The sequence below is a fragment of the Ovis aries genome, chromosome 3 (genome assembly GCF_016772045.2).
Source record: "Ovis aries strain OAR_USU_Benz2616 breed Rambouillet chromosome 3, ARS-UI_Ramb_v3.0, whole genome shotgun sequence".
Taxonomy (NCBI): domain Eukaryota; kingdom Metazoa; phylum Chordata; class Mammalia; order Artiodactyla; family Bovidae; genus Ovis; species Ovis aries.
The window spans coordinates 101,741,782-101,767,704 of record NC_056056.1 but is presented as its reverse complement, the minus strand read 5'-3'; the positions used below and the strand labels follow the sequence as shown (position 1 = coordinate 101,767,704).

At 48.6% G+C, this 25,923-nt stretch overlaps 1 protein-coding gene across 9 annotated transcripts in view; it reads right to left on the bottom strand.

Annotated features, from left to right (window-relative positions):
• AFF3 (ALF transcription elongation factor 3) overlaps positions 1-25,923 on the bottom strand; it is a 628,609-nt gene that overhangs the window by 52,807 nt on the left and 549,879 nt on the right. For all 9 annotated transcript variants that reach the window (XM_060412422.1, XM_042246414.2, XM_042246415.2 and 6 more), the window contains 2 exons: positions 8,940-9,126; positions 399-1,502 (listed from right to left, as the gene is read on the bottom strand). In XM_060412422.1, the coding sequence (XP_060268405.1) occupies positions 399-1,502; positions 8,940-9,126 (1,291 nt within the window). The remainder of the gene's footprint in view (positions 1-398; positions 1,503-8,939; positions 9,127-25,923) is intronic.

The window sequence follows — 25,923 nt, the reverse complement described above, 5'->3', positions numbered from 1 at the left end:
GCTGAGTTAATATGTGTCAAGTACTTACACTGGGCTTCCCTGGTGGCTTAGATGGTAAAGAATCTGCCTGCAATGCAGGAGACACAGGTTCGATCCCAGATTGGGAAGATACCCTGGAGAAGGGCATGGCAACTCACTCCAGTATTCTTGCCTGGAGAATCCCATGGACAGGGGAGCCTGGCAGGCTACAGTCATCGTGTTGCAGAATGTCAGATGTAGCAACTGAAGTGACTCAGGAGGCTCCTATGCACTTATGTAAAGTGCTCTATGAACGTTTGCTGAAAAAGGACACATAAATTCCTGCTCCTGGAACATTCCAGACCAGTGGACCTGCCCACAAGTTCGGGGAGGGCCCTCCCTCCCACTGTGCCTTCAGCCCCTCGGGTTTCCAGGCCTACCTTGCGTTTCCTCTTGGATTTTGGCAAGGTCTTTTCCACCGGCGCCTCCGATGCATGGGTCGTCGGGGGCGCGCTCTCAGAGTCCTTGGCCGCGGGAGCACTCAAGACCCCCGGCTCCTGGGGCAGGTGTTCCGGAATCCTGGACAGAAGTGTCAGGTCGATTTTGACCCAGAGTGACCGAACCTCGTCACTGTCCTTCAACGGGGAGAGAAGCTCGTTGCGGCCGAAGGGGACCAGTGTGTAGAACTGCTCCTCCAGCTCCTTGGCAATGTCGCTGGTGGTCCTGGCGTTGATGGAGCCCACGGGAGCGCGGGGGCCGCCGCCGCTGATGCTGGTGGGCGCCTCCTTCAGCCTCGGGTCGTTCCCGGAGGCGGCGGCGGCAGCCGCAGCGGCCACGGCCTTGGACAGAGGGTAGTCCTCCTGCTCCGACTCCAGGTCCGAGTCCGAGGAGGAGGAGGAAGAGGACGACTCCGTCTCGATGAACTCCTTGGATTTGGGGACGATCCGGCTCAGCCCCCGCGTGCGGCGCTTCTCGCAGGTCACGGCGGAGCGCAGCTCCTTGCGGTGGTTGGTCCTGCTGTTGCTGCAAGGCCTGGGCTTGGGCGGCTCCGGGGGAACCCCCGCGCCCGGCCCCGGCGCCTCGGCAGCTACGGGCTCCTCGGGCCGGTGGCCGCCGTCGCCGGCCGAGGTCCTCTCGGCGCGCCGGGTGGGCTTCTTGCCCGCGGACCTCCGGGCAGGCGCGGGCGCGCTCTCGGCGGGCGCACCAGGCACCGCGGGCGGCGGGGCGGCGGCGGCGGTCACGGCCACGGCCACGGCCGCGGGCGGGGACTTCTGCTTCACGCCTTTGCTCCCCGGGGCCTTGTTCGCGGTCCTCGGCCTCTGCTCCTCCTTGCAGGCGCCCTTGATGTCCTTGTCTCTCAGGCCGGGCGGGCAGACGTCGGGGAGCTTCCCGCAGTCCTGCGTGTCCTCCTTCACTGGGGTGTAGTACTGACTGCCCTCCGGCCCGTGGTGGCTTTCATTTTGGATCAGGACAGGGGGCTTGTGGTGATTCACTTTGTTTAGCCATTTATCCAGCTGCCACTTGTTAGAGGACGCTGGTTCCGCCTAAAAGCAGAAAACCGGCAAAAAACAAAACATCGCTTAGGACAGACTCACTTAGATGCGCCTGACTGTTTTTCTCTTGACTTGCTGCTCTAGGCGTGTGAGCAGAAACCTGATGGGCTGGAAACTCAAGGAACCTGGAAGCAGGCGGTGTGTGTAGCCTCAACAGGCACACAGGGTGGCCACCCGCAGGGCTTCCCAGGTGGCCCAAACCATAAAGAACCTACCTGCTGGTGCAGGAGACCCGGGTTTGATCCCTGGGTTGGAAGATCCCCTGGAGAAGGGAATGGTTACCCACTCCAGTATTCTTGCCTGGAGAACTCCATGGACAGAGGAGCCTGGCAGGCTCCTCTGTCCATGGGGTCACAAAGAGACAGACATGACTGAGCGACTGACACTTTCCTGGACCCCCACACTGAAATGCCAGTGCAGCAGTTTGAGAAATGAGAGGACACACTATTCCTCATTAGGACCCATTTCCAGCACTTTTGAGTGTTATACAGTGTATATTTTTTGTGTTTATACAGACATGCATAAACTTGAGAGCCCATGAAAGTTAACTGGGGTGTAGTTAGGACACCTTGAGTGCTGAAGCGCACATTTTTTTTGGTGAGACTTGTAATTTGGGGAGAAAATAAAACGGGGCCGAGTGGACCCTGCTGGACTTGGTTCATCCATCCTTAACCCGCTTCCATCACACTTTGCCCGAAATGTTTCAGATGGGGAGGTGACAATGAACACCTCTCCTGTAAACAGTTTTGCTAAATTAGAGCAAATCCTGGGCATTCCAGGTGTTAAACTCTGACCCATGGATTGGCTCTGGGGGAGAGGGGAGGCCAGTGAATGCCCTGTAACCGAATGTCAAAGGTCATGTAGACACATTTTGGGGAAAGAATAGTTTGCACAGTTTGCACTTACCTCTCTGGGGATCTATGTCTTATTGAAAGGTTAAGAACTGCTTCTCTTACAGGGAGTAAATGTTGATTTTTAATAAAAGTCCATTTATCCAGCCTCTCTGATTATTAGTAGAAAAGAGGTATATTGATAAGTGCAGAACTTTGTTGTTGCTGTTCAGTTGCGAAGTCATGTTTGACTTTTTGGCAACCCCATGGTTCTCTGCCCATCGGACTTCCCAGGCAAGAATACCACAGTGGGTTGCCATGTCCTTCTCCAAGGGATTTTCCTGACCCAGGGATTGAACCCACGTCTCCTGTATTGCAGGTGGATTCCTGACCGCTGAGCTACCATAGACCTTTAGCTAGAATGTTTTTAATTTGTGAGATGGGGGAGAATTTTGGCGTGATTAAGGTGATATATGTTTCCTTCCCTACGTCCTCCACTCTATAAATTCATGGCTTCTGATGATTGGGTGAGGTGGGCGTGGGGTGGGGTGGTGGAACTAGATACCGCCCAGAATAAAGAAGAATGGCTTAGCTTTGCATTTCATATTGGTTTGTTAAAGCCTCGAGCAAGTCAGGCTCCCTTGCAGGAGAAGAACACTGTTCTTTAAGATCATAATTTCTGAATGCTTGCTTTCAGGTGTCAAGATTTGGTTTTCAACAAAGAGGTTGGTCTTAAGAGCAGAACTTGGGCACCGCCTCATGCAGAAAGGATCGAGGGCGGCGAGGCATGAGGAGGGCAGGCAGTGCTCTAGACCCAGGGGTCCTGGCTGAGTCTGGGGCACAGCTCAGGGAGACGGGAAGCTTTAGTGGGCCAGCAGGGCCTGGGGCCACAGAGTGTGGACAGTGAGCACTGCGGCTGCGGCAGGGACTGTGGACAGTCTACTGGCTCCCTCCAAACAGACGAGACCAGCTACAGTTCAGGGGACCGCAGCACAGGGTGTTGAGGGACTGGGAGCGACAAGGGACCGTAAGCAGAAAATGACCCTGCAGCGCATCAGTGATCACTCCAGTGATGAAATCCTCCCTCTGCTATGAAGGCGCCCTCCGGGAAGTCTTAATGGGAGTCTCCTTGTGAGGCATCTCACACGGGGATCCCAGGCCCTGCTCCTGGGGCCACGAGGATGGGGGAAGCATCCCCATGGGATACAGGTGTGGAAGGGCCTCTCTCATGACCCTGATAGGGGGTCTGGACTCTGACTTGATGTTCATGCCACCCATAGGGCTGGGACTCCTGAATAAGAGGCAAAAAAACAAAATGGTAAAATCTTTTTTGTGCCTCTGAGTTTTATTTTGTAAATTCTGACCTCGCTTTAATGTGGCACCTCCAGAGACAGGGAACAATGGAGCCCGCAGAGCCCACCTGACCTGGTCCATCCTGCGACAGTGAAGTGACCGAGGAAGCAGGGTGGCAGGACACAGAATGGCTTATTTGCCGAAGGGGAGCTCTCATCTGCTCTGAGGTGACCTGAGTGTGACTAAAGGCTACTTTAATTAAAAAAAATTTATTTATTTGTCCATTTTGGCTGCACCAGGTCTTAGCTGCAGCATTCGGGAGCTTCGATTTTTGTTGCGGCACGTGGGATCTTCAGCTGGGGCATTCAGATGCTTAGTTGCGGCACGTGGGATCTAGTTCCATGACCAGGGGTTGAACCCGGGCTCCCTGCATTGGGAGCTTGGAGTCTTCGCCACTGGACCGCCAGGGAAGTCCCCTGAAGGCTAATTGGTGGCAAACACGTTCATGGCTTTGAGGCTGTCTCCTCCCCAGCCCCGTTCTCTCTGACCCCTGGCTGGGTCAATGACTTCTGTGCCTCAGCTTCCCCAGATAGACGGAGGCCCAGTAATGTGAGCGGACGCTGAAGGCGCCTTGCAGAAGGGGACACACACTGGACTGGGTGGACACATTAATGGCAGCATCCGCCACTTGCCGCTCGCTGCCCTCCCCCACCGACTCCCCCCACCCCGCCCCAGTCATCCTCGTCCCCGCCGTCCTGAGCCTTCCACACCTCACATCTCTTACATGTGAGGACATAGATGCCTGCCTGGAGCCAAAACACAGCGGCTCACAGGGAGACTCCCACTAAAACTCCCCAGAGGGAGTCTTCACAGCGAGGGGAGGATTTAATCAATGGAGTAAGGGCCCGCTGCCCCATGTGCCGCAGAGTCATTTTTTCTGCTCTTCACAGCCAAAGAAATCAGGACCATTTTCAGTACATTGCTAAATCACGTTCCCTTTCTCAAGGATCTGCAATGACCTCCTCTTGCCTCTCGAAGAAAATGCAAACTCCTCAGGCAGCCATCATCTTACAGGCATCTTTCATTGCCGGAACACCCACAGTATGCTCCCACATCACATGGATCATCTAATTTAACCCATAGATAAGAGATACTATCACCCTTAGTTTTTAGATGAGGCTCAGAGAAGTTAAGTAACATGTCCAAAGCTGCAGAGCTACCAGGCACCAGCAAGACTAAACCCACGCTTGTCACAGTTGAGAGTCGGATTCCCTTCCCTGTTGTGTTGCCTAAGCTCCCATTACTCTCTGGGGAAGACTCATGAAAAGGGGACCTTGTTTCATTTGAGAAATGTTAGGTCTTCAAATGATAGAATTTGATGTGACTTTTGGAGAAGATACCACTAACTCTCCAGATAATACCTGTTGCCCTCCATTATCCTTAATGGCATCATCTTTTGATATCCACGTCTGTTTCATGTATAAGAATCTTGTGTCTTCAACAAAGCCAAACACTGCTTTCCGGCAGAGGCCAGGTTTCTGCTTCTTTGTATCCCTCGCAGGACCCATAACAGTTAAAGGGGCAGCTTGCTCTGACCCTGTTGCTACTAATGACTCACAATGAGCTGTTGCTCCCTGCTTGTCACTTACTCCTCAGAAAAACCTCACAGATTAGACAGTGTGAGATTATCTGCCATTTGGGGGATAAAACTGTGGCCAAGCAAGCTTAAACAGCCAAGAATTAGGTGGCAGGGGAGGAGGGCAGACTTGGGGCTTGGAGCTCCTTGCCTGGCAGGCTGCTGCCTCTGGTTTACTGTCTGAGCCATCCACCGGGGTTCTGCCCAGCGCTTTTGCTTGTTTGCTGGCTTGCAGTGTGTATTTCCAGCCAGGACTCTCCTCTCTGATCAATCTTCCCTCTGATTCATGCACAAGCCCTCCAGGGCATAATCTAGTCTCTATTTCATCTACAACCTCAGGGCACCCACTGCCACATACCCCATAGATGCCTAATTAAGGAGAAGCTTGTTGAATCCATGAATAACTTGCATTTTTGAAGATTTTCAAGAATGATCTAGGGCAGCATTTTCCAAAATATGCTTTTAGCCCATGAAGAAAGCGTACCATGGTTGGATATATTTGGGAAATACCACAATGGAGAACACTGTTTACATGACTGATGTTGAGGGCTGAGTGATGCCCTGCAGTTGAGAAACGGGTGAAACCTACTTTATCCTGGCTCTTCTCAAAATCCTGTGACCAGCGACTGCCCTGGTGGCCCAGTGGATAAGACTCTGTGCTCCCAATGCAGGGGGACCAGGTTTGATCTCTGGTCAGAGAACTAGGTCCTACATGCTACAACTAAGAGCTCCCATGCCACAGCTAAAGATCCCATGTGCCTCAACTATGACCCCGTGCAGTCAAATAAAAATAAAGTCCTGCGACCAGGCTCTTTCTTGTTTACATAGCAAGCTGTCCCTTTACTTGGAACACTGGTCTAAGGAGCTGTGTGTGCAGCTGTAAATGTGCTAATGGAGGGCCAAAACGCACCCCCCCACCCCTTCCTGCTCCCTGGTCAAGCTCTGGCATGAAAGGATGTCCCAGACCAAGAAAGAAGAAAGAACTCAATGAAAAAAAATGAGTCTGATGACAAGCACCCAAACTTCAGGCCGCAGAGAGGGGATCTGCAGCAATGGAAACACTGAATCCAGTGTCTCTTCCACGCCCTTGCAGACTAGGGGTTATATTCCATGGTGATGCGTATGAAAGGCAGTGGTTTTCTACAATCAGGGCCAGAAGCACAGCTTGGATGAGACACAGGAGAGCCAAGCAGGTGCCCAGTGCTGGCGCGCTGCGGGGCAGGGTGGGGCGATGCAGCTGTCTTGGGACATCATGAGGATCTCCTGCTCTCATATCAGGACATTTCCGGAAGGGGAAAGGAGGGCCAGATACGTTTTGCTGCAAAGCAGCAGGAACAGGTCTTTGCAATGGAATGGGAGGTGTGTGGCTATAAAGAGCTGGGTGGTCCTGTGGGCGACAGGGAAACAGGTCTCACTGCTCTCTGTCAGGGGACCTGGGCCAGCTCAGCGCAGAGGACAGCAGGGCTGCCATAGAGTCGGCCCTTAATGCTTCTTTCCCCTCTTTTCAATGTTCATTCTGCAAAATCATTGTAATTCTTTTTTTTTTTTTTTAACAAAATTTTTGGCCATGCCACATGGCTTGTGGGATCTTAGTTCCCCAATGAGACACCAAACCCACAATGTCCTTGGCAGTGAAAGCACGGAGTCCTAACCACTGGACCGCCGGGGAGTTCCCTCCCTGTATTTCTGAAGGGTGTGTGTCTGTAGTCGTCTTGGGAAAAAATGTAAAAAAAAAAAAAAAAAAAAAGCCCAAAATCCCTTACTTTTATTCCAAGGAATACATTTCTTTCCAGCAGAGAGAAGTCACATGCTCTGTGGCTACACCTATCACTTCTGCACTCCCTCTGCCAGGAGAAGCCAGAAGTTGAAACCTACCCGTGGCCTCAGGCAACTTAAACTCTAAGGCCTGTGTTAGCAGATTCCCCTCCTCCTCCTCAGCTGGGGGCTCCGGTTGCTGCTGGAAGAAATGACAAGTGCTTCCTTTCATCACCAAGGAGTTCAGGTCTTCGTAATTATTTCAGTGACATTTAGAGGGAGTCTGCTCAAAGCCCTTTATAACCGTCCTTCTCTGAGGCTGGTTTCAGCCTCATCTAGAAACTCCAGGAGTCACATTTCAACATGCAAATAATATTCAACATTCCTGAATTTAACCTTCAAAGTCATGAAGAGCCTGGGATGGGGGTTCTCATTCACAGACCCTAAGGCTTTTAATCCACCGCCACTATCCTCCTTGGCCCTTGCAATGTCCCTGGAACACAGTTCTTTCTACTACATATTCTGGAGTTTTTCAACAAATTAGATCACAAAGCTGGCTCTGAAGAAGCTTGGTTAATGCCTCTGTTTTGTTTTGATTTTTTTTTTTTTGCTTGTTTGTTTCGAATTATTCTCTTTAGAGTATCAAGTCTGTGAAGACAGGAATCTTCTTTGTCAGATCATTGCTGTCTCCCAGGGCCAAGCGTATCTGTGGCAGAGACTCAATATTTGTTGAAAAACCATAAGTGAGTGAATAAACATGAATGAATGAAATGATGGAGAATCATTTAGCTTCTGGGGAAAGTCAGGGTTATATCAACATATAGCTTTTACAGGTTAATATTGCTAAGGGCCTTTCCCTTACTTATACAGGGAGATAGAGATAGACAGATAGACAGATCAGGAGAGAGAGAGGGAGAGAGAGACATAGGCACACAAACTGGAAATGCGAGGCTGGTTGGCCCTTAAAGGTGCTCTCCTCTCAGCACCAAGGTTTGGACATGTGGGTGTGGTTCATTTTAGAGCTTATTTAGAAATTTGGGCCCCAGAGTGGCACAGAGGATTGCAGGTAAAAAAAAAAAAAAAATCCTATGATCCTCAGTAACGTGAAATGTCTATACACTTAAGAAGAAGCCTTTTTACTCCTTCTTTAGAAATCAGAGTCTACCCTTACCGATCCAGAAACTGGACGAGTGCGTTCTCAGTCCTCTCTCAAGGATCCATGCTCTGAATTACTATTTAATTTCCCCCTTTAAAGTAGAAATAGCAATGGGTTTCATCGGGACCATATCATGTTTTTATATGAGGCACCTAAATCTTCCACATAGATATTCATCATAACTATAAAAGCTTTCATTATTATTTTCAGGTTCATGCTAATTTTTCTGTCTATTTTCACAAAGAAAACACAGTTAAAAAGGTTTTATTTATACTTATAGCCCGTGTTCTTCTAATCTGTGATGAACTGCAAAAAGGTAAGATTCTAGCCATGTCTAATCCACAAAACTCCTTTCTCCATGATTTACAGGAGCTCACACTTCAGGCTGGAGCTGCCCTATCTGCTTATTGCCTCACTGACCCCAATCCTCAGGTTATTTCCAGTCAGCGATGTTTACAGCACGTTTGGAAAGTTCTGGAAGTCAAGATAGAGATTTTTGGACTGTAAGAGATGAAGTTTCTAGATCTCAAAGGAAGCTCTGTAGCTAGGAGCACTTTGAGGAGGAGGTTGGGGGAAATGAGCCCAAATCAATCCTGGCAGGCTGACTGGGAGTGGTGGCCTAAAAGGGTCACGGCAGCTTGCAGGCCACGGAGACTGGGGGAGTGGGAGGTGTGAGAACCACGCTGGGAGGAGGACCGGCTGTGCTCTCCAGGGTAGAAGCAGGCAGGGGAGGCCCCTGGAGGCCCGCAGGTACTCACCTCGGGACTGGAGTAGTGGGGAGGCTTGCTGCCCTCGCTCTCGCTGGAACTGCTCTCTGTCTCCGAGTCGGACCCCGAGCTGCTCTCCGAGTCGCTGGAGGAACTGCTCCCGCTGCTGCTGCTGCCGCTGCTGCTGCCCTTGCTCGAGGGAGCGGAGGCCCTGCAGTCGGCCGGCTGGAGTCCAGCACTGCCCACCCGCGAGGAAAGAGAGGGAAGGGAAGCCGAGTGAGCAAACACGGAAGCGCCGCTGAGCGGGCTGGCGGGCGCCGGAGGCGCGCAGCCCGCACATCTGCCAGCCGTCACCTGGACGGAGCTGGCAGAGCCACCGGCAAGGTCACAGCAGCCTCCTGGTTAAGACAACGGAGGCACAGAAATAAAACTGGGAGCGAAGGCTGGAGCCCCCTGGCCGTCGGGCACCGGCTGGCGTGACTGCTGTGTGTGACCATTTCAGAAAAGGAGGTGACGTCGCTGCAGGAGGACTGTCCCTGTTTTGCTGCTGTTTCTGGGAATGGCTTTTCAAATGCATCCCCGATTCCAATCATTGACCATAAAAGCCAGGAAATCCAAAATGCTTGAAATATTTTGCAAAGAACGAAGACGTCTGTTTGCTTTATTTTAGGAAGTGGGCTGTGAGGAAGGGCACAGTGTCCTGCTCTGTGCTTGCACGGCCTTCTGGAAGGTTCCAGACACAGAGGGACGGACCAAGTTGTCTGGCTTCCTACCTTTCCCCACCCGTAGCATCCAGTGCCGTCGTCTTTACAGGAGCTGGGCTGCTGTCTAAACAGTACTTTTCCTTTGAGCCTTTTATTAGAGAACTGGAGATCCCTCACTCACACAGTTTTTATTTATTCTGACTTTAAAATTCAACTCCAGTGCACTGGCATACAGCAATACCATTTCAAATTATACTCGATGTTCATATCCACGCTGAAATCTGCCAGGAAGGTCTATACTCAAATTAGAAACTCAAAGAGAAAAGCAAACATGGATCCTTCTCATGGCAATTAATTAACCACAAAAATGCAAATAACACACATCCGCCCAAACAGTGAGCCATAAAGTTCTGGTACTCACAAAATAGCCAACATCTTCAGTGTCCGTTATTAATTGCATTGAAACACACCTGACTCTGTCCTTTTTGAGGTCAAACTCTAAACCCAGAAAATGCAGTGACTACTTTTTTAATGTTGAGTCAGCACATATTGGCTTGCTTCTCCCTCTTGTGACCACCATTTCAACAGGACTGCATGCAAGTGAGCTTGTCAGAGTTTATGGTCTCAAGCGCAAAAGCAGCCAGGGCAAGGTAAAGGACCCTTCCCACCCGTCCCTTAGATCTTTGACAAATGCTTTGCCGGGGGACAGATTCCTATAAATCCTCAGTGTAGGGGCCGGGGGAGGGGGCTAAAATGCACTGGGATCTTGCTTTTCAGAAGAAGGATAAGACAAGAAATGATCTTGCCGGATGGACCTACAAATCAAAGCACTGTTTTGAATTGCAGGTTTAAGGAAAAGTGGAGTTGGAACATAACCTTCCCCAGTGGTTTTTATTTCTTCTGCCAGTGTCACGGTCTGTACCCAAACAGTCCCACAAAATTCTTCACCATCAGGCAGCATCTGCAGCTCGACACCTTGCCTGAACTAAAATGATTCCTCTCCCAGCCTGCGGTTTGTTCTGGTGTTGAGTGAGGACTCCTGGATCTTTAGACAGAGGCTGGGAAGGGGCGGTTAGTGATCAAAGGGTTATAATATTTCTTTCTTCCCTTATGAACTAAAATCCATTTTTCCTAGGGGCCGAGTCAAATTGACCACTATCAATGGAATCATAAAGAAAAGGCTGTTAGACCCTGAACTGAACATGAATGTTTGGGATCCACGTTAACGGTTTGTTAGCAGGTCCCCAAAACACTGGGGAAAAACTGCAAAAAACCAAAAACCTTCCCAAACCCAACCAACACAAACCCAAACCTAAAAACTCCCCAAAGCCAGAGAACACACGTTGGAGGAAAGAGATCTGTCTGCCTGCCACACTCTGGAATGACATCTGCTGAAGTCCAGGAAATTGAGAGAAATAAAGAGCATTTTGATTGGTTTTATATGATGGTCAAAGGCTTTGATCACCAAGCGGTACCTTCTCCGGCTTTCATCCCCACAACAAAGGACGCATGAGGCTGGTGCTGGGTGTACCTGGTTGCTGTGTCTGCAGCAGAGGCAGCAATGTGTGTGCAATTCCCTGGGGCCTGCACCACAAGCTGACTGTCTTTTGAAGAGTGGCCCTTTAATTTCTGGGAAAACGTCCATTAAACAGTTACTGTGCCGCCTTTCTTTTATGACTGCTGTCCTGTCGTAATGAGACCCGCTAGCCCAGGGAGATGGAGTCTCTGATCTGAATCAGATTGGCAGAAAAGCCTTAAGAGTTTTATGTTTTCCTTCCTTATATTAGGAAATTCACTTAAAATGACAGCTTTGCTGGCATAACTATTATTTACTTTTGAAACAGTTGGGAGAGCCAAGAATTTTAGGTTTTCTTCCTGCCTTGCTTTGAAGGGCTGTGAGGCTCTTGTTGCCTCTGGGGTCAGGACTGAATACATCTGTGTTTCCGTGGTCTGGGTAGAGACTGTGTGGCTTTTGATATGACAATCCATATCAAGGATGGAGGCAGGCCTGTCTGCAAGGGCTCTGGAGGCTTTGGTTTTTGGATTAAGGTAACTGCCCTGACCTCCATAAAACCTGCTCCATTAAATAGCCTTTTTGGGGGTCACTGGGGAACGCTGGTCATTTCGGACTCAGTGTAGTGACCTTTTTGCCAGGAGTGGAAGCCGCTGTGGCAGAATAAAGAAGCCAGGGATGGTCATCACAGCAGAGGAGAACAGAGAGAAGGATGGTGGTGGTTTAGTCGCCAAGCCATGTCTAACTCTTGTGACCCCATGGACTGTAGCCTGCTAGGCTCTTCTGTCCTTGGGATTCTCCAGGCAAGAATACTGGAGTGCATTGCCATTTCCTTCTCCAGGGGATCTTCCTGATCCAGGAATCAAACCCGGGTCCCCTGCATTGCAGGCAGATGCAAGAGAAGGATGGGCTCGCTTAAACCAGAGAAAGCTCTTTGAGGTAGTGGAATTAAGATGATGGAAAAAGACATATTGAGCATACCCTCCTACAAGAAGATTTCAGGCTTTGTATATTTAAAACGGCAAACTGCGAATTTTAGTGTGTTGACTAGTTGTCATGTTTCCATACCAAAGACACTAACAATTTTTTCAACTTAAGTTAAAAAGTCACTTTTTCCTGAAATGATACCATGGATCGACTGTCATGATGACACAGCATTGAGCAATTTTTAGGAGAGTTCTTGGACCCTATGCCATTTCCGGATCATGGTGTCCTTGAAAACATGTGGACATGAAGATATTACTGAGATCATGGAATAAAAGCCTTTGTGTCAACGAACTTCGCACAGTGCCTGGGACATAATAGGTGATCACATGTGATTATTTTTTTGGGCTCCAAAATCACTGCAGATGGTGATTGAAGCCATGAAATTAAAAGACGCTTACTCCTTGGAAGGAAAGTTATGACCAACCTAGATAGCATATTAAAAAGCAGAGACGTTACTTTGCCAACGAAGGTCCATCTAGTCAAGGCTATGGTTTTCCCAGTGGTCATGTATGGATGTGAGAGTTGGACTGTGAAGAAAGCTGAGCACCGAAGAATTGATGCTTTTGAACTGCGGTGTTGGAGAAGACTCTTGAGAGTCCCTTGGACTGCAAGGAGATACAACCAGGCCATCTAAAGGAGACCAGTCCTGGGTGTTCATTGGAAGGACTGATGCTGAAGCTGAAACTCCAATACTTTGGCCACCTCATTCGAAGAGTTGACTCACTGGAAAAGACCCTGATGTTGGGAGGGATTCGGGGCAGGAGGAGAAGCGGACGACAGGGGATGAGATGGCTGGATGGCATCACCGACTCGATGGACATGAGTTTGGGTAAACTCTGGAAGTTGGTGATGGACAGGGAGGGCTGGCATGCTGCGATTCATGGGGTCACAAAGAGTCGGACATGACTGCGCGACTGAACTGAACTGAACTGTGATTACTGAATGAAAAAATCAATAGAAAAAATAAGGATTTAACCTTTCAAAATGGTTACAAACTCACTGGAAAATACCCTGATACTGGGAAAGACTGAGGCAAAGGAGAAGGGGGTGAAGGATGAGATGGTTGGATAGGATCACCAACTCAATGGACATGAATCTGAGCGAACTCTGGGAGACAGGGAGGGACAGAAGAGCCTGGCGTGCTGTAGTCCATGGGGTCACAAAGAGTCAGACATGACTTAGCAACCAAACAAGAAAAACAATCTTTCTTCTCTATTTAAAAAAAAACAACACCACCAAAAAGAAGTAAGGGGATTTCAGTCCCTCCTGTACTTTTCCAGTGTTAATACCTCTCCTTGAAAAGAATGTCTTTAAACGTACTCAAGATTTCATGTGCTATGTAATGTAAGCCCAGTTCTCCCCTGGATGGTTTATTTCCTTTTGGTATTTTTATTTCAACAAATGTTTTGCCTGTTTTGTGAAGTGGCCAAGACCAAATACCCATTTGGGAGTGTCTTAGCTTCACTCTAAACAAATTGCTTGCCGCGCCCCTTCCTTTGGCTGCAGCGACTGAATCTGGCCTGGGCTGAGTCTGAGTACCAACGGTCAGAGAAGAGATCTAGACCCCAGAGGCCTAGATCTCACAGCACAGGCCCTCCTGCCAAGTGTATTGTGGGACCTGGATAAATATCCAAAGTCGTTCATGAGCTGTGAACTAACAAGGAACGTGGAGGCTGGCTCTGTGCCTGGCGGGCACTGTGTGGGTAACTGTGATGCCCAGTGTGTCGTTGAGATGGATTGAAGGAGAATAGTTTAGGAGAGGTCCCGCTCCTTCTCACTCAGCACTCTGTATGAACTAACACAGGCTTGCTCTCTAAACCATGATCAGTGCCCTGGCGTCGGTCCTCTTTCCTGATGCTGTCTCTGTGGACACCAACCGATCTAAAACTACAGCCACACTGTTGTTTGGTTGCTCGGTTGTACCTGACTCTTTTGCGACACCATGGACTGTAGCCTGCCCAGCTCCTCTGTCCCTGGGATTTCCGATGCAAGAATACTGGAGTGAGTTGTCATTTCCTTCTCCAGGGGAATCTTCCTGACCCAGGGATGGAACCCGATTCTCCTTCATTGGCAGGTGGACTCTTTACCGCTGAGCCACCAGGGAGGCTCCAATAACCACATTAGGAGATGTGACTGTAGAAAAGCTGGCACAAGGAGGTTTACTGTTGCTGGAATTATCCCCCCAAATATAAAACTGGCAGGACTGTTGGTCTTGGACTAAAAGTTTTTGTTAGCTTTGATGCTGGGAAAGATTGAAGGCAGGAGGAGAAGGGGATGACAGAGGATGAGGTGGTTGGATGGCACCACCAACGTGATGGACATGAGTTTGAGCAAGCTCTGGGAACTGGTGAAGGGCAGGGAAACCTGGCGTGCCGCAGTCCATGGGGTCGCAAAGAGTCAGACACGACTGAACGACTGAACACCACCACCAAAACTCTGTAATACCTCTAGGAACAAGTCTTGTATTAAACATGGCTTTTGAAGCTCTTCATGGTCTGGCCTTGATTACATTTCTGGCAGTTCCTCAATGGGTCCACCCCCAAACCTTAGCTGTAATAAATCTCATCACTTTGACAACCTGGGTACATTTGCAAATGTTATTTTCTGTGCCAGAAAGCCCCTTTCTCCCTTTCTTCCTCTGGTTACCTCGAACTCACTCTCCAGGAATGAGCTGCAACATCTCAAAGTTCCAGGCTGCCAGCTTCTCCAGCTAGTCCAGGCTATATGAGGAAATCCCATGGACAGAGGAGCCTGGTGGCCCACCGTCCATGGGGTCACAAAGAGTTGGCCAGGACTGAGCACGCGCGCAGGCACACACATGCAGGGAGCCCACGGCCGTGTCTTTCCTCAGGCCCAGAGTTCTTGGCTGATACGCCTTCTCTCCATCTTTCAGTCTTATGATTTTTTAATACATACTACCCGAAGATTTTAGCTGTGCTCTGCAAGGGGAATAGAGAGAAGTATATCTGCATCTTATTCCAGAATAGGAACCACTCAATATTTGTCAGGTGGAAGCCAAGACATGGACACAACCTAAATGTCCGCTAACAAAGGAGCGGATAAAGATGTATATGCATGCAATGGGATGCTGCTCAGCCATAAGAAGAATGAAATAATGCCATGTACAGCAGCCTGGATGGACCCAGAGATCGTCATACTGAGCAAAGCAAGTCAGACAAAGAAAGACAAACATCATATGACATTGCCTATATGTAGAATCTAAAAAAAAGGACCTGTGAACTTATTTACGATAACAAACAGAGTCACGACTGTCGAGAACAAAGGCGGAAGTTCCCTCCTATGGTTACCAAGGAGGAATAAATCGGGAGATGGGGACTGACATATACACACTACTATAAACAAGAGAGATAACTAATAAGGACCTACTGTACAGCACAAGGCACTCTACTCAATACTCTGGGAAAACATGGGCAAAGAATCTAAAAAAAGAGTGGATATACATGTATGTATAACTGATTCACTTTACTGTACACCGGAAACGAACTCAGCATTGTGAATCAACTATACTCCAACAAAAATTAAAAACAGTATTTATCAAGTCAGAAGGAACCCTCCCTCAGTACTTCCAAACTCCAGCACTGTCTGACTGTGTTAAAAGCCGATGTAGGAGACCACCGGGCAGGTCTCCTCTACAGTCACTGCCCATTCTATCACCCGGGCAAATTAGGCATTCCTTAGTATAGTCAAAAGACATTTACTGTGGAAATTAAGCTCTGACTTTAAAACTCTGTGTACTAAAGCTAGAAAGAACCCCTACATGGATAGTCTTGTGAGAAAAATGACTTGAACTGGGATTGTAGAGATGTTAAGGATAAAAAGGAGGGCGTGTCTTTCAATTTAGGTTCAGAGTAAATGCCATGGGGTAAAGGATGATCCTGTGTGACCTTTGTTGAGAATTCACTTGGTGCCAGGTGCTGCAGAGCTATAGCGTGTATGTGCGTGTACGTGTGCGGTTTGCGGAGGAGGGAGCGGATAGGCACTTAACCAGGCAGAGAGCCTGCCACAGAGGAGTTGGTTTCTTTCAGCTTCTCCAGGGAAAGAAGTAAACCATCAGAAACCGGGCATGCATGCGTGCCTGCCTCATTGCTCAGTCACGTCTAACTATTTGCAACTCCATGGACTACAGCCCACCAAGCTCCTCAGTCCATGGAATTCTCCAGGCAAGAATACTGGAGTGAGTTACTGTGCCCTGCTCCAGGGGATCTTTCTGACCCAGGGATCAAACCCACATCTCCTGTGTCTCCTGCATTGCAGGCAGATTCTTTACCCGGTGAGCCATCAGAGCCGTATAGAATCATAAAGTACGTGAAGTCAGCTATAGAAAAACCTAACACAAGTCTTGATACCACTTGTTGACAATGCAAAAACTGCATATTTTTCACTAATATACAAAATCAAACAAAGGAAAGTTCTATAAATAAATCAGAATGGAGCATGCAGACCCCACGGGAGGACAACAGCCATAACCCCTAACAGGAACTCAGGTCTTAAGACCGGAGACCCTGGGGTTTTCTGTTACTTTATGCCTCTGTCTCTTTCTTAGAGGGTGCGTATTATTCTGCCTCTTTCTAGGTAGGGACAACCAAGTTCCTAATAAGGGACAGAGCTGAGATTCTATTTCCAGAAAGCTATCCCATGAAAACAATCAGGGATGTGTAAAACATGTATCTACAAGGATATATGCTCTTACGTTATTTGCAATGGGCTTCCCTGCTGGCTCAAATGGTAAAGAATATGTCTGTAATGCAAGAGACCTAGGTTCAATCCCTGGGCCGGCAAGATCCCCTGGAGAAGGAAATGGCAATCCACTCCAGTATTCTTGCCTGGAGAATTCCATGGACAGAGGAGCCTGTCAGGCTACAATCCATAGGAAAGGATTTGTAAACAACCAAAATGCCCATAAACGGGAGACCAGTTAAATAAATAACTATATATTCTTATGAGGGAATGTGGTACTATGCAGTTATTATAAACATATTAGGGCAGAATATTTACTGCCATGAAAAATTCTCACTCTGCATTTGTGAGGCAATGGGCTTTTCAGTATGTCTGTCATCTGAGGGCAGAGAAATGGACCAGGAATACCTACGTGCTAATCCCGCTTCTTCCCCTGGAAGAGAGATAGGGTTTTACTGACTCAGGGTTTTGAAGCTTAAGAATCAGAGGGTCCCACTTGTCTATAAACAGGTTCTGACATGGGAGTATTAAGAACACAGATTGTGTAAGTCTTTTTGACGGGGTTTGTGAGACCCCAGCGCAGAAGCACTGAGATGTACGTACTTTGCTACAACCTCCAAGGGCACCTGGGGTGCACTTGTGCTAGCTATGGGGCAGCGCTCTCTCTGCTGCGTTGCTGAACTCTTTGCCAAATTAGTGAAGGCCGTCATCTAACCTCACGTGATGTATGTGCGTGGTCTTTCCTGGACAATCTGCTGGCTACAAAGTAGCATGACTGGAAGTACATAAAATATTACACATACAGAGCAAAACACTGGAAGGATACATATTCAAATATTAACTGCGGATATTTTCAGAAGGTGGAATTATGAGGATAACTATTTTTCAGACATTCCTATTTTTCCCAGTTCTTCATTTTTTCACCAATATAACATGCTTCCTTTTAAATGTCCATTACATTGTGGAACATTATTCTACTACTATGTTATTGAATTTAGCTTGCTAGTATTTTAGTTAGGATTTGGGGAGGACCTATATTCATAGGTGAACCTGACATATATCTACATTTATCCATTTCATGTTTTGTGTTCCCTGGTAAAAAACCCGCCTGCAATGCGGGAGACCTGGGTTTGATCCCTGGGTTAGAAGATCCCTTGGAGGAGGGCATGGCCACTCATTCCAGTATTCTTTCCTGGAGAATCCCCATGGACAGAGGAGCCTGGCAGGCTACAGTGCATGGGGTCGCAGAGTCAGACACAACTGAGTGACTAAGCACAGCACAGAGCATTTCATATTTTGGGAACAATTTTTGGCAGATTTTGCAACATGGTGGTTTTAGCTTAAAAGAATATATTGGATAGCGTTTCACCTTTTATAGTGTCCTATCTATAGTAAAGCTTATATAGTATGAGAATTATTTGTTCCTTGAAATTTTAGAACTTATCACTTGAAACTTACCACTTTTGTAATAACAAAAGTCTAAAAGTCTAAAAGGGGGTGCAGGCAGGTCTGTAAATATCACTGGGAAGCCGAGAAATATCTGCACCTCTTGTTTGAGTAACAGACAGGATTTAAGCTGGGAGACCTGGTGAGTTAGGGTCTTAGAGGACACTGGGCTCGCACCCTTGTGGAATGCTTCTCTAAATGCCTGTTGGCTGGGCTAGACCATCTCTGAACCTTACAGCCAAGCAAAACCAGCCTGCAGCTGCATTATCGTGCAGGCCTTGGCAGCGTTTAAGAGGCTTGCCCAGAAACTGCTGCCTTCTGGTGATGCAAACTTGCTTCCCTTTGAGTCAGGTGGGTGGTCCTGCCAGTGAAGCTGAGTTGAAAAACCTTTCTTGGCTCAGAGAGCATTTCAAAGCCAGGAACTCAACATCCTTCTCTTCACGACTGGGACTGGAGCTGCAATGCAGCAACAGCTCACTTTATGGGAAGCCAGAAAGACCCCCAAGCACAGTGCCTCCCCTGGCAGAGCTACTATCTGGATAAAAGTCCCATTTACATGTTATTAATTTTATTATTAATGTGAATATATTATATTAATAAAATTAACATAATTTTATTACTATCTGGATAAAAGTCAGATACACAATGTGAAAATATTTTCCCCTCTGTGTGGGTACTCTTTTCCCTTTCTTGATGATGTCGCTTGCAGCAAAACACTTTTAATTTGGATGTAGTTGATTAGCCTATTTTTTATCTTTACTTGACTATTTTTAATAACAGATGCTTCAATGTATATGGTTTATTAAAATTTTTCAAAGCATTTTCTTTTCGGATCCCTCCTCTGAGCCACACGATAATCCTACATAATAAGAGAATCATCACGTCCACGTCACAGCACAGGTGCACGCTTGGTTGAGAAGGAAGGCTGCACCACAGATCCATCCCAGGCTCCTCAGGCTAACTTGTACTCTCTGAGTTCCCAGACTTTCTCAGTGACTGGGTTAAATTATCAGCCTTCCTGGCCTCAGGCACATTAGGCACATCTAGAGAATTTTTACCATGTGAGGCAGAATACAGTGTAAACTTTAGAACTGGACAGACCCAGACAGACATCTGACCTCCTCTGCTTGCTCGCTGTGTGGCCTTGGGGAAGTTGCTGACCCTCTCTGAGCCTCTCAGCTGCCTCCCTGGATTAAGGGGGTAATAACAGTGTCGGCCTCATAGGGTTGCTAGGTGGACTAGATGAGAACAAGCTTGTAATGTTCTTAGCACAGTGCCAAGTATATAGTAAGTGCCGAATACCTAAGGTTAACAGTAGTCTCCTTTAATTTTTAATAACTCTCATACTTCTTCCAACATGGCAGCCCAAACAGATAGGAATTCCTCCAGTTTACTGGCATTCTTAACTCATACTACCCATCTCTGGTCACTTCATGGGATTGTCAGATGTGCGATCAGGAAGGAACCTGGGAGATTAGCTACTCTGTCTCTCCAGAAAAAAGACTGTCGAAGGTGACACAGCAAATGAGCTTTCCAACACTACTTCTTAGAGGTCTCCTATATACATAGACTTTGCTGTTTTAGTGCAGAGCTCCAGACAGCTAGGATCTTGAACAAGGTCAAAGGCAGGTCCCAAGGGAGGCTGGTGGGGCCCAGAGAAATTGGCAGCACCCAGCTGGAATCAAGAATGTCTCCTGAAAACCCTCCTCCTACCCTCATCTCCGTCTGAATACATCAATCCCATTTCTCTCCTGTGTTTAAAGCAAATAAACCAAGCTTCTTCATGTCAGCATGACGTGGTGTTTAATTTGCATCTCACCAAGGAATACAAGACTTAAGAATGACAAGCACAAGAGATTGTTATGGAAACCAAATGACAGTATGTGAACCCAGACTTGTGGCCGTGCCCACTCAAGCTGTGATCTTGTGAGCCGTTGTCAACCAGGCTGGATTTGCTCCCCAGATGAGGACTCTCAGGGCAAACATGTCAAGTATTATTCAGGTGTTTCTGCAGGAAGCGCTCTTCAGAAGGGCCTTTTGAAAGGCTGTGTAATAGAGCAGAGCTGACAGACCGTGTCTGGTGACAGGGAACATGGGCAGCAGTTAAAATAAGCAGAAACCCAGCAAGGAAGGACATGCGGGCCTCACAGTAAGAAGCCCCCAGAGAGGGGAGTTTCCAGGACCGGCAAACTCAGTGACTCCGGGGCCCCAGCAGGGGCCCAGTTTCTTTCCATGTCCTCTCACTGCCATCCTTGACTTGTCTGCAGGCTGATGCTCCTCACTGCTCTCAGATGGCTGCTAGTCATCACACAGAGCTGCCCACGTCCAGGAAAAGGGATGGTCCTATCTTATTTCCCTCATTGCACAGACTACCCCTCATGTCAAGCTGGCTTGAACTGCATCATGTGATCAGGGCTAAACCAGTTCCACAGTAAGAGTGATAAGACAACAAAGATTGGGTTGGACCAATCAACAGACATTTCTTAGGGTTGGCGCCTAACCAACTTCCCCTGAAGAAACTGCGGCTCCGTGTAAGATGAACTGAATAGAGGGTTCTCTTTGTAAGGAAGTGAAGACCATCGTCCAGAATGCCTGCACTATCTATGTGATCCTAACTTCCCAAATCCTTGCCACATCTCCATCAAGGTGAGCTTGGTGAATCAGTCCAGCTGAGGTTCAGCCTGGAAACCTGCAATCCTGGGTCACAGTCATTCCCTGGAGGTCTCCACCTCCCCATCGATTAAGACATGGGCTTGGATCAGATGATTTCTAAAGTTCCTCTCACTACTAATATTCTCTGGTAAATCTATAATTAATCAAAAATCCAATGATCCTCATTTTAGTTACTTATCCTGAGAAATGCCTAATAGAATTCTAATGAGATGACAGGCTCCTTTCTGGGCTTCCTAGGTGTCGTTAATGGTAAAGAAGCCACCTGCCAATGCAAGAGATGAAAGAGATGCAGGTTGGATCCCTGGGTGGGAAAGATCCCCTGGAGTAGGAAATGGCAACCCACTCCAGTATTCTTGCCTGGAAAATTCCATGGGCAGAGGAGCATGGCTGGCTACAGTCCATGGACCCACAAAGAGTCAGAGAAGACTGAGCAACTGAGCACACACGTGTTCATTTCTATGGAATTCTTTTCCTTTCCCTCATTCGGGATGATGCACCATGGGAGGTGTGAACAAGGGTCCCCACAGCCACGGTGACTTATTACAGCTAGTTAGTCCCGAGTGGACTCTAATATGCTGTCCCTGTGTTTTCTTCCTGAACGTGCATGGAGGTGTCTATATAACGGTTGAGCACATGTGAAACAAACACCTACCTCTACAAGCCCAGGTGATCACAGGCGTTCTCTTGACAACTGTGTACTGAGCCTCTGATACGTTAGATGCTGTGCTGGGGACTAGAGATTTCTTAGCTTGCTGTGTGTTGACTTCCAAGATGAGCTGAAGGCATCACCTGCCTAAATCCAGCCACATCCAGAGCTGGACTTCCTTTTGTTTTAGGTCAGTAGGGTTCCTCTGCCATGTAGAATTTGCCAGGCTCCTTCCTCGCACTGTGGGTCTGCACCCTCACCTGTCTGGCATTGTTCTGAGCATGGTGGGGGCGAAATGCACCATGCAAATCCACACCCTCTGATTTGGAGGGTCCAGAGCAAGGTTCCAAACAAGACAGTGTATGTCAAGTGTTCAACTGTGTGATAAAATCCTTAGGGCTGACAGTTGAGGGGCCAGGGGAATAGGGAGGGCCAGAGTTATCAGGGGGGGTCCACAGAGAAGTGGGAGCTAGGCTGAGTGCTGAACACAAGGTGCGATTTATCTTCTAGCGAAGAGATGGGGCAAGCCTTGGGCAAGGGGGTCGAAGAATGGGTGCCAAGCCAAGGCCGGACAGACCCATCAGGGCGGGTATGCAGGGTGAAGCGAAACAGGCTCAGATCGGAGGCGGTACTATTTATCCTTCCTCCTAGTCTCCAGAGTCTGGTATCAAGTAGCCCTTTAATTAATTACTTTATTTACTTTGGTCCCAGGGGCCCGCGCCTGTGATCCTGCGTTTTTCTCGATAATTGGGACCGGTGAACAGGTTCCCGCGAACGCAGGAGCAGGAGCCCTGCGGCTTGCGCAAGCGCAGTTCGCTCGCGCGCCTTCCCTCAGGTATCTGGGTTCTCTAGTACCACGTGGACGACATGGGCTCCTCCCATCAAGCCTGGTTCTGCCGATCTCCGCACTCTAGCCCTTCTATTTAGGCACACCAATGATGAACAGAGCTGGAAAAAACAGACAGGGACTGACGGATTTCCTGGACTGCGTGAGATGAAATTCTATAAGCAAGTGTTCTATGTCATTTAAAACAGCAAGGCTATTCTGAGTGGGATATTCTTGAGAAAAACGCTGGACCAGGGCTCTCCAGCCTCACTCCGGTGCAGCCGCAGCTGGAGGAGGGGGCATATAAACAGGGACGTAGGCTCCTCTCCAACCACCTTTACAGTGTGGCCCTACAGATATACTCTTCAGAGGCTGTGTGCGCAAGAGAACACTGAGGGAGACCTCATGGCAGAAAGCAACCCCCACGGACAGAGGCAGAGAATGAGAGAAACCCAGCTAGGGGGAACATCACAAAGACATTCCAGTCGAGGAAAGACTTGTAAGCATTGGTATATCTAAAACGGATAACCAAAAAGGACCCACTATAGAACAGGACCCTGTATAGCATGGGGAGCTTTGCTCAATATTCTGTAATAAACTGAGAAAAGCATCTGAAAAAGAATAGATACATGTATAAGTATAACTGCATTACTAACTGTTCATCGGAAACTAACACAACGGTGTTAATCAACTATGCTCTGACACAAAATACTAATTAAAAGAAAATACAATTTTAAAATAGCCAAAACAAACAAGGACGTGCAGGCCATGCCTGTGTCTCTTTAAGGTTAGCTGAACGATGAAAGGCACTTTCACTGCCACGTTGATCAAAGAGGGAGGACAGTGGAGAGGGGTAGGTAAGAAAAGGAAAGGGGAATGAAACAAACAAGAATGTGGGCAATATATTATAACTTTGTTGGCTTTATCATTCCCGAGTATGGCTTCCCAGACAGTGCAGTGGTAAAGAACCCCCTGCCAATGTGGGAAATGTGGGTTTGATCCCTGGGTTGGGAAGATGCCCTGGAGGAGGGCATGGCAACCCACTTCTGCATTTTTGCCTGGAGAATCCCATGGACAGAGGAGCCTGGCAGGCTACAGTCTGTGGGGTCACAAAAGAATTGGACACAAGTGAATGACTGAGCATGCAGGCACAGTGCCAAGTAAGTCCTGTGACTCTCCAGCGCCATTCTGGAGGAGAAACTGAGCAGACCCTCTCCCTGGATGTGCAGCCGGCTGACAGGAAGAGCATCCCCAAACATCGCACCACAGGCCATCAAACTTTCTCGTCCCTGCCCGATGAGATGATTTGTTCTGGGAGGGCCTGAATGGGCCTGTGCATCAGCCGTGGACGAGCCAGGCCTGCAGGGCCGCAGCGTGTCCTTTCCTCAGACACCAGGATGGAGGCTGCAAGTGCAGTCCGGGCCCCAGCTCGGCTCTGGTGAAAGGCAGAGAGCCTGTCGCTTGTCCAGGGGAATGGCTCCTGCCAGCAGGGAGCTCCCGCTTCAGACCTGTGTGTCTCCTTGATCAGACTCACTCTGCCTCAAAGGCTGTTTCACTTTCCTTTTCCCAGTGAAGGAAAAAGGAGCAAGGGGGATCACAGGAGGCAGGAGGAAGGTCTGATGTTAGGGCACAGCTGGCAGTGTGCACCTTGGGTGAGTCCAAGGAGCAGAGTGCATTTGGAACCTCAGAGTGTCACCTGAAAGAACACTCCCCATGAGGATCTTATGTTAAAAGATGGGACTTGCCTTATGCTCCATAAGGCCAGTGACCTGGCGTCCCTAGGCCCTGGAGCCAGGACTGTCACTTAATTTGCAGGGGCCCACTGCAAAACGAGTAAGTGAGCCTCTTATTCAGGAGGCAGGGGAATTAGTGTCATCACACCACTAAGATACAGCACCCCTCTTTTCTTCTGTGGCCTTTCAATGGGCCACAGCATTTTTTCTTTGCTATTTCACACCATGCTCTCTGAGCCCTGGGGCACTTGTGGGGTGAATATAAGCCCAGACAGTCAAGGCTATGGTTTTTCCAGTAGTCATGTATGGATGTGAGAGTTGGACTGTGAAGAAGGCTGAGCGCCGAAGAATTGATGCTTTTGAACTGTGGTGTTGGAGAAGACTCTTGAGAGTCCCTTGGACTGCAAGGAGATCCAACCAGTCCATTCTGAAGGAGATCAACCCTGGGATTTCTTTGGAAGGAATGATGCTAAAGCTGAAACTCTAGTACTTTGGCCACCTCATGAGAAGAGTTGACTCATTGGAAAAGACTTTGATGTTGGGAGGGATTGGGGGCAGGAGAAGAAGGGGACGACAGAGGATGAGATGGCTGGATGGCATCACTGACTCAATGGACATGAATCTGGGTGAACTCCGGGAGTTGGTGATGGACAGGGAGGCCTGGCGTGCTGCAATTCATGGGGTCGCAAAGAGTTGGACATGACTGAGCGACTGAACTGAACTGAACTGGGGGTCTTATCAGGTGGTGCCCTGGCTTGGGGGTTGTGACATTGAGCCAGGCACCTCCTCTCCCCATACGCTCACAACCCCAACCAACACGGGCAGGGGGTGACCTCCAAAGTATTGTGGCCTTTGCACCAGGACACATGAGGCACTGGGGTCAGGTTGGGGGAGAGGCTTGACCCTGAACAGCTGCCCATTGGACAGACCCCAGTGCTGCCAGCTCGGGGTGGAAAGGGCTTTTCAGTGCCCCAGGCGTGCTGCCCTCCCGATCCAGCTGTGTCCATGCCCTGCTAGGGGGTACGAGATGGCACCAGTAACTGCAGAGTGGAGGGGGGAACCCTAGGTAGGACCAAGGGAGGCAGACTCTGAGAGCCCATCACAGGGAGGTGGTCTACCCAGAGCCAAGGGCTCCAAGCCCCTGCTCCATGCCCCATGGTCCCACTGGACTTTGCTTACAAAACACAGATGCAAGGAACAAACTCTTAAGAATTTCAGGAGGACAACTGCAGAGCATTAAACCAAGTGTGGGCAGTCTGAGCATGGGGCTGTACGACACTGCACCGTCAGCGGCCCATGAAGCTGGTCCTGCTTAGAATGCAGGTTTCCTCCACCTCTGTCCTCCTCTGAAACACAGTGCTCAATGCACAGGCTGTCTTCCAGGCTCCTGTCGGGGGTGGGGGCAGATCCTGCCTGTAGTCTACCGGTAACCGATCTGCTCGAATGCCCTTACTTAGCTCACTGCTGTAAAGGTGCAAGAAAATTCTGCAGACTATTTCCAGGTAACCAAGGTGGTGACAGCTTTGGAAGCTCAGAGGAGGCTCCGCAGAGAAAGGATTTTAAATAAGTTGGAGTCCCATGTAATTAAAATAATCTCGAATTAAAATTGCCACTTCAGTAATTGCTTTTATATTATAATATTTACTACCATTGCCGTGTGTAACTTATCTCATTAATTACCTCTGGAAGAAAGGTAGGCAATGAATAATTAATGAGATGTGATAACCGAGGGAGTAATAGGGCTAAGACACAGAGCTCAGAAGTGCCACCTGCACGTGGTCCCATTAATGAGAACCTCACAGCCCAAAG